Genomic DNA, 18,084 nt, shown 5'->3' with positions numbered 1-18,084 from the left:
CACCCCGGATAGCATCGTGTGCGTGCGTGCGTGCGCTTCACTCCTTCTGAAAGTTGCAAGAATCAATGTGCAACGCTAGAAGCCACTTTATTTGATGTTTTTTGTATCGAGTTAAGTTGTACTTTCGGCATGTGCAGCATTTTTGGATTGAGAGTCACGTGAGTTACAGATGTACAGATGAAAATGTTGCACGTTCTAAAATCCTGCGAAGTTTTGGTATATTTAGCATTATCATATGAACAAAAGCCCCACAATATGTCATGTGAAACGTTTAGAGAGAAATAACTTTTCTAAGGATAATTTTTGTCGGTAACAAAGTTGTTAAATAATATAAATATTTCATCTAAATGTAAACGTTAAATGTGAATGTAAATATTAAATCATAAACTTGATAAGTGATTGGCCAACTGCTTCTTAGACCCTCCTCTTTGGGACCCGGCAGAGCCCAGCTGAGACGTGCAGAGGACTTGCAGGAAAAGCATATATTTTGCGCAGATACGTTAATTTACAAATATTACTAGGTATATAATACACGTTTCAAAAACACAAATATTGACTATTTGGAAAATGTATTTTTATTATAATAAACAACAAAAATGAATATTATTATAATTTTTTCCGTTGCTTATGGTGGGGCCGGTCGGCGCTCTACTCCGGCTTGGGCTGCAGCTTGTTCTTTTCTGGCTCGAAAAAGTTTTCAACAATGGCGTCGACCAAGTCGTCCAGCTCCTTCTTCAGATGCGTCACGTCGCTGTTAGAGGATGCATAGAGTCCCAGGGAACAGAAGAAGAGCCCAGATGAGTGTCACTAAAAAGCTAAAACAATGGCCTACAGGAAAGTATTTCATTATCCCTCAATTGTTCAACATTCTTTACATCAGATTCAACAAGGCTGGACCCCACCGGCCAAGCTAGTGTGAGAATTACACAAAGACATTAATTGCGCTTCTATAAAATGTGCTGCTATTCCTAATCAGTCCACTGGGGGCGTCACACTGTAGCACATGAGAAACACACTGAGATCAGCTTTGACTGCGTCCGGTCCATCATGTAAGATTTTACTGGTCTGGCCCACGCTCATCAGTTCCCTGGTCCAGTCTTTACAGCAACCTACCTGTTGCCAGGAGCGGCACAGAGTTCGGTGTAGTATTTGATTTTTGGCTCAGTGCCACTGGTCCTCATGGTGGCCACGCCCCCGTTGGAGAAGGTGAAGGTGATCATCTGACTGGAGCTGGAGGTGGGAAGGACCTGGGACACCAGAGAAGAAGCAGGTAAGAATGGAAAAACATGTTTGGGAGACCATTCCTCACCAATACAATTATTGGCATAAAGGACATTGTCGTTGGCGTAGTTTGAATGAAATGATATTATTAATTCACTCAGTGCCGCTATGTTACCAGCTCTCTCCATCTACTTTTCATGATGCACATGACGATGCAAAGTACAACTTATACAAAACGACTGCAGTCTGTTACTTTACACTAAATACCACAACGCAGCAAACATTATGTTTCTGTGTGTATTTCTGTACTTTTTTGGGGGGAGATGTGATAGATGTCTGACTTGTCCCTCCTTTTATTTAGCCGGGTCTGGGATCCCATTGAGATTAAATCTCTTTCTGACCGGACATGAATAGTAGTATAAGTGGTGTTTTTTTAAATGTTCATGGGTCCACTCACGGCCTTGTTGCCGGGCTGGTTGCTGTCATAGCCGGTGGTCAGGTCTCGCACAGCGGAGATGGAGAAGCGGCCGCACTCGGTGGGGTACGAGTCCCCCCGGCCGCCGTGGTTGCGCAGGCGCTCAAACAGGCTGCGGATCACTTGCTGGTCGTGGCAGATGAAATAGGAGTTTTTGCTGATGTGGTAGCCGTACCTGACAAGAAGGAGTAGAGAGGGACGCAGCTCCAGTCTGTCGTATCTCCCCTAAAACGCTAAACCAAATGAAGATAATTTAAACATGCAACTCTTACTCTTTGTAGATCCTCTCTACTTGTTCAGAAAGGGTGAAGCCTTCCTTGGCCAGGTAGGAAATCATCTCCCCTGCTATGGCTGCAGCACTCACTCCATCCTTGTCCAATACAGAGGGACTACACATATAGCCTGACACACACACACACACACACAGCATCATAATCGTGTTACATGGGAATGCACTGTAGTAAGTGAATTTGTACGTGTGTGCTGAGTGGACATCCGTCGTATTAACCTCCAATATCCGTAAACCTGAAGCATGAGGTTTGACGTCTAACTAACAAAGACCCCAGTCTGCCATTTACACCACTTATGGACAAAGAACGCGTTCCTGTAGCTGCGAACTGGTTGCAAAACCAGTGAGGCGACATGTATTGTCAGGCGGGAGCGAGTCGGTTCATACCTATGGCCTCCTCGAAGGCAAACAGAACAGTCTTGCCCTGGTCCAAAAGGTCTCGGGCTCGGTTTCCCATCCACTTGAACCCCGTCAGTGTTTCCTGCCCAAACAGCGGCGACAGACGTCAAGTGTGGTTTGAAACTGCTGCGGCAGTGAAGCGCCCTGATGAACACACAATGAAGACTGTTACCTCATAGTGGAAGCCTTCCTTGAGAGCAATGGCGCGCAGTATCTTGGAGGAGACGGTGCTGGACAGCATGTAGAGGTTCTTCACCGCTGCAGCGTCGTCACAGTTTTGATCCTTCCAGCAGCGGAACATCCACCAGCCGAGCAACGCCCCCAGCTCATTGCCAGTGAACACACGCCACCGTCCACTGGCACACAGAGAGACACACGTCATGGAAGGGCGGGCACATGACCTTTGACATCACCAGGCTGCTATTCAAAGCCGTTTCTCTGCATTGGTTTTAGGAGATTTAAGAGGTTTTAATGACGGCTAAAGAAGTTCCAGTTCAGTCCAGTTGACCTTCTATTAATTTGCGTGGGATAGAGCGGTACTACTGCTGCCCATTGTTGAGTCCAACATTGCTAAAATGTTGCAGGACGGGGTGCGCCGACGCTGACCTCGCCTCCTTCTCGGCGGCGGCCAGTCGATCAGCATCAGGGTCGTTCGCCAACACAACGCCGGCCCCCTCCTTCTCTGCCAGTGCAAACGACAGCGTCTGCAACACGCGCACACACACACGTTTTTACCTTCAACCACTAACACACAGTCTGTGCATGGCCGCATGTGATGTGAAAGTCCACAACATACCAGCACTCCCTCTCCTTCCTCAGGATTGGGATATTTCACTGTGGGGAATTCCGGGTCTGGATCTTTTTGTTCCTCCACAGCATATGGAGGGTGGAGATCGAAGGCCTTGAAAGCCGACTGGACAAATGTGTGGCCCACACCATGCACAGACGTGTGCACAATTTTCACCTCTGACCCCTTGTTAATGTCCCTGTGAGAACAGAAGACACGGTCAAAATATTCTTTATTTTCTGCTGTGTAGTAATGTGTGTTTGCCCTCCAGTGGTGTTTATACAGGCGTTTGATATGTTCAGCAGAAAAACATCACAATCCTCAATGGACAACAGTGGAAGTCAGCAGCTCGTTCTCCATAAAGCACCTGTGATGACAGTGTTTCTGGATGGCTTTGAAGTACTGTGTGTGGATGTCCTGGTAGGGATCGTTGAGCAGGGGGTTCTTCAGAGCCTCCTCTGCGCTCCAGGACTCCGGCCAGGGCTCCAGGTTCTCCTCGATGGCCTTGGCGATGCCTTTGTCATGAGGAGACACAATCTGGGCTCCGTTCCTCCAGTACACCTGAACCACAGACGGAGCAGAGAAAGATCAAGGAATAAGGACTATTGCCTTCCTGGAAGGAAAATATGAAAATATTTATGCTAACAAGACGCTAAATGAGTAATAAACTTACTGAGCAAAAGAGTGTGTTGATAGCAAGCATGTAAGCGAACAAGTAGGCAAGCATGTAAGTGATCAAGGATGTAGGTAAGAAAGTAAGCAAGTAAGTAAAAGCTGTTACCTTGTAGCCATTGTCCTGTTTGGGGTTATGGGAGGCGGTCACCATGATACCAGCACACAGACGCAGGTGTGAGACTGTGAAAGGCTGCAGGGAGCAGGACAGAATTATATAAATGCATATACAATATACTCTCAAAGATCCAACCAGACCAGTCATTTGTATGCACACAACTACTTAATATCTTTCAATGGAAGGACATGCAGGGGCACATACATTCCATTATTACATTACATTACATTACATACATTCCAGGTGACTGTTTCACAATCAGCAAGTTCGCAGGTGTCTTAACTCAGCTTCCTGGCAATTAAACTACGTTTAAGTGTGTGCATCACTAAGAAGCTGGTATTGGATCAAATCTTTGTCTGGGTCACAATATGAACATTAAGGTTGTACAGAATGGCTTCATGCTTCATCTATAACAATAATATGCCCATGTAACTTTTTTTCCCAAAGTTTACTCATTCAGATTAAACCCAGTATTCCTGCACAGCTGCATTTAAAGATCAGGCTACACTTGTCGGCACCTTTCAAAGTTCTATTGTTTTTTTTAAAGATGTGATGTGGTGGATGGTATGTGATAGATGAGATGTGAGAGAGATGTGATAGATTTTCTCAGTTCAAATATAAAAGCGTTCTCCCTGACTGAACTGATTGGGGTTTGTAGTATGGACACAAAGTAACATGACAATCAAATATGTGCGTTATGCAACAGGCAGTAAAGTAAGGGGACGTGTACTTTTTGAATGGAATTTGCCCTTTAGCTTTTCGGTCACTGTCATCTGCTCCACCAGGAAAACTGATTAGACTTAAAGAATCATTAATTTGCGACTACAATAATATATTATTGCTGTCATAATGCAGAATTTATAAGATAAGTTATTACCACAAATGGCGTGGGGGTTATGTCAGAGAAAAGGTGGACCGGCACCCCTCGGCTGATGAACACAGCTGCTGCCAGGCTGGCAAAGCGCTTGCTGCAGCCCCCGCTGGGGGGGTGGGCACGGGCGTCGTACCCGATTACCACTCCTCGGTCCTTAAAGTCAGCGAAACTCTCCTCCAGGTAGCAACAGAAACCCTGTCAGGGATTTGTGAGGTAAGAGAAATCTTCTGTTCACAATGCCAAGATGGACATCTCACAACAGCTGCAGGAAGTAGAAAAGTACCAGCACAGAGATCCTACAACAACATGTAACAAGATGACATGTGTGCTGTGTTCATGTGCATGCGGCTTGATGCTTCACGTGTTCGCAGCTTAGCCGTTCACCGACCTGTGTGGTCTGGATGATAGTGAGGTCGTTCATACAGGACGTGCCAGGGCCCATGGCCGCTCTCAGACCTGCTGTACCAAACTCCATCCTGGAGGACAAGCATTTCTTCAGAGCCTCCACCGCGCCGTCTCGCACCAGGTCCTGCACCATGGACGCCGTCTTGGGGTTCTGAGGGGGTAAAAATATTTTGTTATACATTGACCTGCATAAAGTAGCGCTTACAACTGGAGGTCAAGTTACCAGAGGCCGTTTCTGATGTATTAATGAGAACGTCTTAGGCTGGCCTATTGCTATTGTGTTTTTTTTGTCATCAATAGTTTAAGCTTAATAGTGATTCTTTTGCGTTTGCAGTGTCGAGGATATCTGTTCTCCTGAGTGACTTCCAAGCTCAGACATCTTTGTCATCTGGAAAAAGGCTCCATGATGCCCCCTATTCAGATGGGTCAGATGCCGCAATGCAATAATGTTCAAACTAATGAACCGGGGACTGTTTCCCAAAGTGAACCTATTAGTGGCATCCCGTGTCTCTTGAAGACGACTCGTCTACATCTGTGCGCCCTTTAACACAGTAGTAAACCTAGTGTGGCATATGAGGATTTTATATTTGATTCATGTATTCACCACACCAGAACTTTCCTTCGCGGGTATTACATAAACTGATTTGATAGGAACCATGTGATGAGGTAATAATATTCCAGATGAAAAGGCAACCCGTATGGATACATTGCCCTCCGTGTGAAACCAGGAACATGTCGGTCATTGTTCGGGTGTTTATTGGGAGACAATTTCCACATATTGAAAGTTCGGCTGGACTGACTTGCGAGGATAAACTAAAGCTTCACGGGTTGGAATTATTCAATAGTAATTTAACTATGACTATATTTCCATTACGTACCATAGGAAGTGATTTCCAAAATGTTTTAGAATCAATCATTAGGAAATGACAGACCGGTCGAATATCGCATTCTAACGAGGCACCATGAAGTCAGCTAACGTTAATTGTGACGCAGCTAACGGTGTGTAGCATTTCACTAACTTCAACCCACGTCACACCGCCTTCGTGAACCGTGCACACGGTTTTATTTTACTCTGAGGTTTGCCGTTGTAACAACATAAACGTCTCCCGTCTTCCTAAAGTCGTAGAGCAGCTAACGAGGCCGCACTTGGCTCTAACTGTCCCCGGGCCGGCACACGGGCACCGGGTTAGGCCGCTAGCTGCCCGCTTACCTTGTCGCTCCGCAGCCACCGGCTGACCGCCTGGTCCAGCTCGGCGTCACCCGTTAAGGACAAACCGGTCTCCATTTCCCTTCTTGTTGCAGTGTGAGACGCTCTCTAAGTCGTGGTCGCTCGAGGTGAGACCACTCACGCCCAACCTCTGACAGCGCGGGGGGAATCGCAGCTGCAGTGCTGAATGTGACCGCTCGGGGCGTCCGCGGCGCGCGGGGCGGAGCAGCGCGTGGAATCACGTGTTTCTCCGTGCTGCGTTCACTGGTTGCGTCAAAAGTAGGTCATTCGACAAATATTTGCGACTGTTTCAACAAGTGGAAACATAGCCGGAGAAAGTATAGAAAATAACGGTTTAGTGATGGAGAACATTCAATAAAGTACAGCATTTACTGCAATACTTCATTGCGAGTTTAAATTGTCTTTTAATGTGCAGGGGAGCAAATTTTGACAGAAATCGTAAAGTTCCCCTCAGACTTGACATGGTCACCTTACACAGCTGAAAAGCTCTGGTGTGCCACGCGCAGTAAAATGACTTCATATTCTACACATTCCACTCCGCAACAATTCGTTAGGAAATATTGTTTTTATTCATTTAGTTTTATTTGGTTTACAAACGTGGGACAGATGAAATCTTGAAATGCCAGTCTTCATTCTTTTGGACCATTACTGGTGGCATTGTCCATTGTCCATAACTTCCCAATGTGATCTTGATGGTATAGTTTATTTTAGTTCACATAATTATATCAACTTTAAAATGATATTAAAGCATCATCTATATGAATTGCATCACAATGCAATGCAATGCAAATCATTATGGGACCGTTTATGAATAGACCAGTGTCAACAGGTATAATGATCACACAGAATGATTTATGTTCCTGAATGAAGGAAATAAAAGCACGACGAAGCAGACTCAAGTTGTATTCAAGCTGGAGACTTCGGGCAGCCAGTATTTATGTTATCAAGCAACGGTCTCAACCTCTTTTCATGTTGTCATCATGTTAACAGACTCGATGTGGAGGATGGTTGAAGGGGTTAAAACGGTCCATGTGTAATAGAGGTATTTACAGTTATGCTCATATTTAAAACATTTACAGATGAAGTGTAAAAAAAATGGAAATTCTTCTGTTCTAAATGTGAAACGGACCATTTTGGGTAGTATTGGAACAAAAAAATTCCCATTCTTTGGGGATGCAGAGGTGCTAGGAAATGATCTGATTATACTTCAAACAGAGAATTATGTTAGCAACTATACTGGAGAATATAATAAGGACATCAATCGATCATCTGAACGATTTCTTATTACACCATCTACTAATAACTGAAAAGTTATTAGGCAACAGTAACTAATCGCTGTCCATTAACACAGGAAGTGACTTAAATAACTACTGGACTGAATAAAAACAGCCTTATTTTCTCAGCAGAAAGACTCCTCATAGCAGTAAAATCACAAGTGGAAATAATAAAATTGAAAGGAAAGCTTCACAAAGGTTCTGTAACCCCTGCCAGTCACAGTGAACATCTTTTTAAAGGGCTTCCAGAGTAGGTCCTAAGAGCAAAAATGTATTCAAACGTTTATCAGCGGCCTGAGTTCGACAAATCTAGAGGACAGCCACAAAGTGACGTATGTTTTAGTACCAACATCTGTCCTTTCTGCTGCCCTGGGCAGTGTTCCCCTGGTGGACTTTAGAAAGGAATCGACACGATTTGTCTAACTCTCACTGTAGTTTTGGATAGATTCCCCGTTGAAATACATTTTGTAGCAGTGAATTGTGTCAGCCGTCCCTCACCGGGCGCCTGAGGGGGGGTCTTCATATGGGACCAGTATGGACAGGAGGAATGACCTCAATGTTCCAGCTCGGTAATCGTGGCAGTTTGAGAAATAGTCCTGAAATCCAATTTGTGGCTTTGTGTACAAGGACACAACTTTTTTGTTGTTTTTGTCTTAGTTGGAATAAATTACTGGCAGAGGAAAGTCAACCAGGAGCCTTATTCCTGGTCACTACATTTTTTTGTTGCCTAAACTAAACTTCTGTGTTTAACACTTCACTTTGAAACTTAAAAAAAAAGAAAGTTCTGAGCGACAAAAATAAATAAGTTCCTGTGCAGAAAACCAATAGATGTTTTTCATGACTGTTTCCCAAACTGCATTGACACCGAGTGTAACGTTCACGGACTCCCAGCTGTTACTTTAAACCAGACTTGTAGACTTGTGACCTCAGGCGTCCCAGTAGGACCCCCAACCGCACCCTGAAACATTCAGCCTTCATCACTCTCATTATTTACATCTGTGCTTTTCCTACTGCGTCAAAGCGTCTTCAGCTAAGAAAAAGAAAGAAAAAAAGGTCAGATGAACTCTTCCACGCAGCACTCCAACTCCCCAACTGAGAGTCTGAGATGAGCCCAAAGCCGCCGTGAACCGGCGTGCGTCCTGGCCTCTATTTTCTGCGCTTCCTCTGCTTGATGAGGAACAGGTTCTCATCCGTCGGGTACATCTCCTCCGCGGCCGCCTTTCTGGGTGTCTTCTTCTGCTTTTGGTTCTTCTTCTTCTTCTTCTTCTTCTGCGGCTTGGACCCCGCCCCCTGCATCTCCCCCGCGACGGTCCAACCGAGGCGGTCCGGGTCACCCTCGATGTGGGCTTGCTGCTTGCTCCTCCCCATCATCTTCTTCTTCTTCTTCGCCTTCACATCTCCTCCCTTGCCTCCACCTCGAGGAAAGTCCTTCGCTTCATCCACGATGACTTTGGCCGTGGCGACGGGGGCTTTGGCGGCGGGAACCGGCCTCTTGGGTTTCCACGGTTTCGCGTTGCTCTCCTGGCGCTTGTTCTTATGGTTCTTCTTGGTTTTGGGCGGCGTGAAGACGTCGCCCCCCTTGAAGAAGATGTGGTTGGGTTTGTGGCCGCTGGGGGTCTGGTGGGGCGGGCGGGCCAGCGGGTGGGGGTGGTGGTTGTAATGGTCAAATTTGCGTTTCTTAATGGGCGGTCCCGCAGCGAGGTGGGTCTGAACACTGTTTGTGAAAAAGCCGTTTTTCTTCAGTTCTGAAAGGTGAAGGAAACGAAAGGTTGTTCATTATTTAGTCATGTGACTTCAGGTTTGAGTGAATTCAACACTAGTGATTCATTTTTTTAAATAACTGTAAAGCAATTGTAATATTTTGTCTTCCCTCTTTAGTGAAAATTTGACATAAAACGTAAGATGAAGTAAATTCCATTCTTAAAGATTGAAACAGAAGCGTCAGACATAATTGTCTAATAGTTGTCAGCAAACCCAAAGACATTTTTACAATAAATTAGATTGGAGAAAGAAATGAATGCATGTATGAGTCCCAGCGATACACGTAGACAGCGTCTTTGTCTCTTCACGCTGCTTGTTGGCTCATAGCTGACGCAGCGTGTATTTATTTCTGGTACTCGGGCTCGTTTGGGGCCCTCTAACGTGTCAGGTTCGATATCCTTTTTGTCTTTGATATGTGTTTCGGTTTCACTCATCAGACGTCGGCTAATGAATTTTGAAGAACCGAATCCAGCTTGCTGAGTATTTTGGAATCTTTTTTAGGGATCCGGCTCTTCATTAGAGGAATGGCACAGACTTTGATAGTTACGGTCAAAAGCAGAAGGCGTTTGGAGTGGAGGGGACTTCTCATTCTTTTTGATAATACTATCATTTGAACAAGTAATACACAGCTTTTTGCTGTACATTCATGTATTGGTAATGTCTGTATACTTCTGCTCTCACAACTGACAGCAAACAAACCCTCCAGCTGCCTGCAGAGGCAGAAGGCCAAAGGTCAAAGAGGCATCATCACAAAGACGAGCGGGTGGAAGTGCCTGTTTGTGCGACTCACCTTTGGCCTTCGCCGACACCGACTGCTCTCTGCGTTTGATGTCTCTCTTCGTGTCGTAGTAGTTGATGAAAGTGCTGCAGTGATACGTCCAGTTGTACATCTTCTGGCTTCCACACGCCTGGTGAAAACGCGTCGGGTCGCATCAGAACAATATGGGTGGGAAAGTTACTGCAGAGGGGACACAGCGAGGTACTCACGTGTCCAAAGTGTCCCCTCATGGAGCAGTTGTAGCAGTAGGCCGGCCGCGTCCCCCCCGCCTGGTCGTGCCGCAGGCTGGTGGGAGTTCCCGCCTTGGTCTAAGCACAGACGCAGGGAGTGAAAAAGGGGGGAGGGATTGTTACGGGATTATTCTTTTCATAACGAAAAAAAAAAGAAATAACTGTGGCGGTGTCACCGTCTATTTGTGTCCCCCTGCTCTCATTCCCATGGTCTTTACTGGTACGCGCTGCGCAGGTCTGCCGATGTAACGCGCTGATTGCGGAGGCTGTAGTTAGAGGCCTGTAATGACCCTTCGTGATAAGCAAGCGTCTGCGTGTGTGCGGGACACAGGGTCCCGTCCCCTTTGGGCCGGCGTCCTGAAAGCCTTCCACGCTCCGTCGCCCGCAGCAAATATGAACCGATAAAGAGAGCGAGGAGACACAGTCACAGCGTATTTACTGCTAAATGTCTCACACACACACACACACACACACACACACACACACACACACACACACACACACACACACAGCTTCACACTGATCTAAGGTGCCCCCACCCGTCCCTCTTTGAACCCTGATTCTGAGATTACAAATGATTTGCGTCGTATTTTAAACATAGCTTCCCTAACCGGCCCCCACTTTTCTTTTCCTCCCCCTCCTCCTCTCCTCCCCCTCTCCTCCCCCTCTCCTCTCGCTCTTTTCCGCTTGAGTAGTTTTGCAGCAGAAAGGATGAATGCTATTAGAGCATCGCGTCATTATCGGGTCAGGCCGGCCGGTCCCATCTCCATCACAAAGGCCAGGAGATCACAGACCGCTCGCACGCACGCACACACACACACACACACACGCACGCACACACGCCCAATGAACACACACGTGCACCCTAAGGAGAACACAGTCCCCGGTATCGAGCCCCCCCCCTGTCCCACCCCTCCACCCCCTCGCCCATTCATCGTTCATGTAAATTGGCTGCAGGTCTCCCTGTGTCTCCCCCCCTGACCTTGGGCTCACGTTATCTCTGCGTACTCTGATCCGGCACACAGACGCAATGAAAGCAGCAGAGAGAGAGAAATTAAATCTCCCCCCCCCCCACCCCCCCGCGACTCCCCCATCAAGCTGTTATAGTTGACTGAAATAATAAATAAAAAGCTGTGCGTGCGTGTGAGGAGTTGTCTGCCTATCGCTTTGGTGTCTTTGGAGAAGAGTCCGGCTGTACGGCGGTAAGTCAAGAAGACATTTATGTTGACGCTTAGCTTTGACTCGCCCGCCACCGATCTAGTGTTAGTCTCTCTTTTAAGGCCCAGAGGGGAGGAAGCAGATTGATTCCACAGATTGGGCTTAACGCTCAGTCATCACGCTAGTAAAAAAAGCACATGCTTGAGTCATGCATACATTTTTTTTTTTTCTTTAAATGGAGGAAAAAAAAAAGTTTCCCCTTTATTATCTCTTAAAAAATAAATTAAAAAAGCTTCCGTCTTCTGTCTGTTACTGAACAATCATGCTGTAGAAATATTTTAATAGAGCTATAAACCTGCTGTTCTCAGCATATTTTAGAAGACAGATAACATCCGTTTGCTGAGACGGTTCCCACAGTCTCACAAAGACGCTTCAACAGACGGGAAAGAAGAAGTGGTTCAAACAGACACTATTTCCTGGTTGTGACCGTTGATGACATCACCAACACGCGGCCTGAAGCGATGTGCGAGTCAGTGCGAGTGTGTGTGTTCCTTTGAGATGGCTGGTTGTTTTGGCTCCACAAGGATTCTCAGAGGTGTTTTTCTAGGTTTTAACACATCATCCTGTCGCACCATTTTTTATTTTATTCAGATGACTCGTGTTTTCTGTTCAAGACATTTAATCTGGTTAAATTAATCAATTATTCATCTTTCCTGCTTTCCCCCCAAAAAAAGATCATAACCTCTCTATTCATAAACGGTCCTGACAGGCTTTTTCCCGGCGTGGGAGACGACATTGAACAAAACAAAAGCTTGTGTGTGTGTGTTTGACTAACAGGCCTCTGAGTCTCATCCACCTCCTGCTGATGGGACACTTTGCCAGTCAGACACACCAGGGGACGGAAGCTGGAAGAGGACCGAGTGTGTGTGTGTGTGTGTGTGTACGAGGGTGTTGAAGAAAGGTCCTAAGGGCTTCGCTGGGTGGACACAGACAACCAGCCATCCGTGGCCTCACACACACACACACACACACACACCTCCTTGCCGTGATAATCCTTCGGCCGACACAAAGCTCAGACAGTTACTGACAACAATCGGGAAGGAACGCACACAAACACACACAGTTATTGAACACAATCCGAGAAGCAAACAGACTTGTGTGTGTGTGTGTGTGTGTGTGTGTGTGTGTGTGTGTGTGTAAGGGGGGGAGGTTTGCCTGTTACCAGAGCCGCGGGGATCGACTGCGTGTTTTTATCATTATAAACAGCCTCACAACACATCACCACCACGACTGGGCTCCTACCAAAACAAACACACCCTCATGGTGCGCGAGTGTGTGTCTGTGTGCCAGTATGTACACATTATGTTAACAGGGGGTGGGGGGGTAATTAGACCATTGCGAAATGGCTATAATGTGAACACAGCGTGTTTTCAAGGAGAATCGATGAATTAACCAGAGAACCTCCAATCCGTTTACTCTTCCGTTGGGATTTATTAAGGCTAATGGAAAAAATTGTAAAGAATCCAATTATAGTTTTCTGCCAGTGTTGGACGGGAAGGAGAGAATCAATCGTCCTGGACACCCGTCTGAGGTGGAGGTGTGTGGGGCTCTGGAGGAGGAAGGGGACGGGGCGTCTCCGAATAACCAGATGTGATTTCTGCCCCCTTTGTGTCACAAAGACCTGAACACACACACACACAGAGAATTCCCAGAAGCTCGTCGTATCTCCTCCCGTCAGTCAGCGGGACTCCTGATTTTGTCGTTAGCAGAGAGGGGAAATGCCACTGGAATGTTGAGATAATGTGAGGCGGGGGTGAGGAGGTAATCTGGTCGGAGCGCGGCCGGCGGAACAGAGGATTGGAGCTAATCTATTCCGATCTAGGAGCAAGTCCGCTGCTCTGTGTTCACGGCCAGCAGCTACGCACGTGCAACGCACTCCTGCGGCCCCCGGTCACGATGCCGAACCGGGACGTTACACCGCCAGGCAGCATATCAAACACACACACACTTCCACCTGCATGGACGCCATCCAGCTAAGCCAGAGAGAGCCACAAAGAGCGAGTGGAGCCTGCAGGACCTCCGATAACACCTCACCTGGGCGCGTGTACGTTCCTGTGGTTTAGCATGTAGTCTGCAAAGACACCTGTACCAAAAACTCCCAAAGGAAGCACATGTGGACATTTACAGGTTTTTCTCTCGGGACAACGGCGTGGTGGGGACCTGTCAATCACGCGGTCCTAGAGCAGACAAAGCGTCGACATTTATTTTAACTCATGAACATCAGGCTGTAAGTGGAGAGGAGTTGAAACCAGACATTGATGCCATAAACTTGTTTTACGCTGTTTGCCGAGTCATTTTCTGCTGGTGACAGCAAATCAAGATTTTTATCTTAAAGATTATTATTTAAGTAGTTGGCTAAAATGAAAGCTTTCAGCTCTATTTTATTAGTTTGTTGTCTAAGCTGTGAAGAAGACGTGTGAATGGCATTGAAGTGTCACGCTCTTCTTCGCCTGCGGCACTTTCTCTCCTTCATGTCGGCTGCTCGCTGTTAATAGAACTAGATGAAAAACACGCAAATGCCCCCCCCCCCCCCCTCCCTCCTTTACACCGGTGCCCTCCCCAGTCTCCTCCGGGCCGCCGGAGTCTCAGTGTAAAGGAGAATAGAGAGACCGCAGAGTCCACATACTGTACAATGATGAGACAGCAAAAACAGCTGCCTGAATAGATGTGGATTTAAAGGATTTTTTTTAATTGAGCTCATTCTTGTAAGATGAATGGGGGGAAAAAAAGAGGTCAGCCAGACAGAGGGAAGGACAGAAGAAATGGAAGAAAGGTTGAAACGTTAAACTTGTAATTTCAAGTTCAGCAGAAAGAACAGAGGAGCCAAGAGTGCTCGTAATTCTCTATTTGAATTTCAGGTCATTTGTTAGGTTCAATTATTGAGTGAGGTTTTGTCAGACGGGTGCCGGTCTCAACGCGGACCTAAAGGTCACCACAGACTTCCTGAATGACCAATGCTGAGGTCATTTCTGTGTAAATAGCAGGTGTTACTTTTTCAGCTGCTGTCTTCTTTATTGTTTTAGCCTGTATTATTATAAATTGTATGATAAAATTTAGTTGGGGAAAAGTAAATACCCACACTGTTAACATTGTTTTTACATGTACAAGGAACAATGTCTTTTTTTTTTTAATAACACCAGTTTCTTGTTGTGGTTTGTCTTTAATCCAAATCAATTTGCCCCAAATCCCAAATTTGCCTGAAGCGATTCATAATCTGTACAGAATACTAAATCCTCGGCCCGAGGACCCCACATCGGGACACCCAATAACAAGGGAAAAAAAGTAAGAAACCGTGGGGAGCAACATAATATGAAACGGTGTTGAGATAAAACAAAGTGGATCCATATGATGTAAACGATCCATACAGGTTTAGCAATAGCACAAGAAGCACCAACTCCTGGGAGACTAATAGTAGAAAAATGACTGAAAATAATTGATTAATATATGCAAGCTTTCTAAAGATTGATTGCATCAAAATGGAATTTTAGTCTAGAAGTAGTGACATATTAATCATCCATTTCCTCTATGGACCGCGGCTGTTACTCTGCAGAGGGTCATTTCTAAATCAAGACAAACCAGAGAACTTCAGGGAGCGATCAGAGCGCAGATCTGTGTTGGACCACCCGGGGGCGCTCTAACACAGCGAGCTGGCGAGGCCCCTCACACTGTGGGCGGCTTCCACTGAAGAATGGGACTGATCACAAAGAGAAAGTGCCACTGACAGTAATTCCAACTGGTATTCGGATGAATAAAACAGCCGTCAACAAATACTGAACATTCATCCAGGAAACATTAATGACAAACGTCTGAATATATTGGGTCTTGTTTGTACGTGAAAAGTGTTTGTGTATATTAATACATCGTGTCGAGGAACAAAGATAAAATAGGTTTGGAATTGATCATTTTTGTATTTAAATCAGTATTTAAAAAAAGGAAATATGGTTTTCGCTTAAAAAAAATGTCCAACTCAAATCTGGAGACGGTCTCGAGTGGCGGTTCTGATGTTCCTTAAAATGGTCTAAAAAAGTATTATTTTAAATGCATGCATGATCAAACGGAAGATGAATGATATTATCTCTGAGGGGAATAATCAAAGAACTGCAATTTCAAGGAACAAGACACTGAAGATCGGTCTGTTTGAAATAAAAAAATCATAAAAATAAATGTACTATCAGAGGGGGCACGAGTGCACGGGAGTATTTCTACGTTTCGTTTTCTAAGGCTGGTGCATTTGACTCTATAGGATAAGCTGGTCAAGACGTTTTCTTATACTACAGATTCCAATATTTTAGCACTTTAATTTGAAATGGACAAAGTCAAGAGGTCTACTTTGCTAGAAAAGTCTTTCTGTGTGTTCTAAAGACATGTAAATGTATTCCCTTTCCTGAGAAGAGGAGGATTTGAACGGGGCCAAACGTCCTAACCTTGGGTGCTGACAAAGGCCCGTGTGGACATGGAGAAAAGAACCTCGTGGAGACAAAAACGTAGAAAACATACTTAATGGAAAGGGGGGGGAAAAAAAAGAACGCAGTGAGGTGAGAAGAGTTAAAACAGCTTCATTTATGTGGTTAACAAAGAAAAAGGTCATGCAATGTTTTCCACAGGCACACACACACACACACACACACACACACCTCTCTGTGGGGATAAAATCCAGTCCGCCCCCCCACACGGGGCAGCGGTGCACAGATCAATAAACACACGCACGTACAGGTGTCGCCACAGCGAATCGATGCTCACACAGCGATCTACCTGCACCAATCAGCCGCGGTGTGCTTATCATGCCGACTCTCTCCCTTTAATACACTCCTCCCCTCTCTCGCTCTCCCCTCCACACTTCTCTCCCCCCCTCTGTTGTAGGAACAGAGGGGGGGGAGCAGCCCCTTTCTACATGGATACGCATCGTGTTGAATCTAATGCCACGAGGCTTCATCTGGCTGATGAACGAATTTTGGAATCCGATCCGAGAATTCGAGTTCTTCTGCGTTCTAAGCTTCCCGGCGGCCGGCACAAGGTGGCGCTCCGGCCTCCTCCTGACAACACTTTGACTGCAGGTGCGTGACAGGATCAGATGCACGCAGATCGCTGTCTGCGGGCGTTAACGCAGCCGCCTGCGCACACAGCAGGTCGCTCCCTCGCTTTCCTCTGCTCATTTCAAAATGGCTCTCTTTGCCTTCCAATCACTGGTCCAGGGTCTCTCCCAAAAAGGGTTTTAACAAGTTTAATAAACAAGGCATGCAAGTTTGAATGGGCTGCGCAAAAGAACCAAAAGAACTAATGTCATTTTTCTATCTATCTATCTATCAATCACTGAGCCAACGGTTTGCTGGTTTTGGTTGAATATGAAATGTGTAGATCTGGGATTTGAGACGATCCATTTTAAGACGTCACCTTGGAGATTAGTTAGACAGCCACTTGTGAAGCGTTTGAGAAATTTTAAAAGGCAGAAGGGAATCGATGGAATTAAAAAAAACAAATAGTAGTAATGAAAATAATTTTGGTCAGTTTCTCCATCAAAATACACATTTGGCATCACTCACAGTCTCCATCTTACACTGACTAATAAAACAACCAGCAGCAATCCAGAAGCAGAAGACGGGAGGATGCATGGCGGATACGGGCCGGTTGAAAAGCATTCTGGGAGATGAAGGAAAACCCTCACAGCATAAGGTGATCATACAATACGAATCACACAAATACATCCACAAAAGAAACAGCTACAATGTGCATTAAAACCATAGCAATGAGCATTAATATTATTAGACTTAGCGAGAACGATAAGAACGACGCAGAGATGGAGGGAGCGACCCGCTGTGAAGCTGTGGCCACAGCAATGAGGGAAACAGAGACGGAGGAACGAAACCTCTTAAATATTAACTGTAGAAAACAAACAACACTGAGACGAACAGGCTTTTCCCCCCTTTCACCTCTCGCCACCACTCATCGCATCTACATACACACAAACATATATTTTTATTATATTTAGATATATATATAAATATCTAAGAAGTGTGTGTGGGTATTTGTGTGTGTCCACGTGTGTCAGTATCTTACTTTCTCAGTAAATACCCCCGGGCTTTGTGGTCCATACTGTGTGGTTTGGAGGAGTTTGTTAGTTGAGGGCCAGGTGCAGGCAGACAACACACACACTCAGGGTAGATAAACGGACGCACACACACACACACACACGCACACACACACACGCGCAGGAAGGATAAATGGACCCAGTAGCAGGGAGGTCTGACAGAATGCCTTTTCACACCTGGCTGAGCCCAGCGGAAGGTGACAGAGTCACATCTCCCAAAGCAAACACACACACACACACACACACACACACACACACACACACGGTCTC

The 18,084-nt window shown here is 45.9% G+C and overlaps 2 protein-coding genes across 2 annotated transcripts in view; both read right to left on the bottom strand.

Moving 5' to 3' along the window:
• Window positions 1–552: 552 nt before the first annotated feature.
• On the bottom strand, window positions 553–6,704 carry pgm2 (phosphoglucomutase 2). Its single transcript, XM_040187298.2, has 13 exons — window positions 6,451–6,704; window positions 5,224–5,391; window positions 4,839–5,030; window positions 3,953–4,036; window positions 3,539–3,732; window positions 3,181–3,370; window positions 2,991–3,088; window positions 2,557–2,740; window positions 2,373–2,466; window positions 1,969–2,098; window positions 1,679–1,871; window positions 1,114–1,247; window positions 553–751 (listed from the first exon to the last, which is right to left on the bottom strand). Exons 1-13 carry the CDS (start codon window positions 6,523–6,525, stop codon window positions 649–651), a joined length of 1,839 nt encoding a protein of 612 aa, XP_040043232.2. The 5' UTR covers window positions 6,526–6,704; the 3' UTR covers window positions 553–648.
• A 310-nt stretch (window positions 6,705–7,014) lies between these two features.
• The window catches only part of zcchc7 (zinc finger, CCHC domain containing 7), a 36,861-nt gene continuing 25,791 nt past the window's right edge, over window positions 7,015–18,084 (bottom strand). The window contains exons 8-10 of the mRNA XM_040187293.2: window positions 10,491–10,589; window positions 10,294–10,411; window positions 7,015–9,487 (exon numbers count right to left, since the gene is read on the bottom strand). Of these exons, the coding sequence (XP_040043227.2) occupies window positions 8,889–9,487; window positions 10,294–10,411; window positions 10,491–10,589 (816 nt within the window). The 3' untranslated portion in view covers window positions 7,015–8,888. The remainder of the gene's footprint in view (window positions 9,488–10,293; window positions 10,412–10,490; window positions 10,590–18,084) is intronic.

Source organism: Gasterosteus aculeatus, chromosome 9 (assembly GCF_964276395.1).
Source record: "Gasterosteus aculeatus chromosome 9, fGasAcu3.hap1.1, whole genome shotgun sequence".
Lineage (NCBI taxonomy): Eukaryota > Metazoa > Chordata > Actinopteri > Perciformes > Gasterosteidae > Gasterosteus > Gasterosteus aculeatus.
This window is presented reverse-complemented; position numbering and strand designations above follow the sequence as displayed.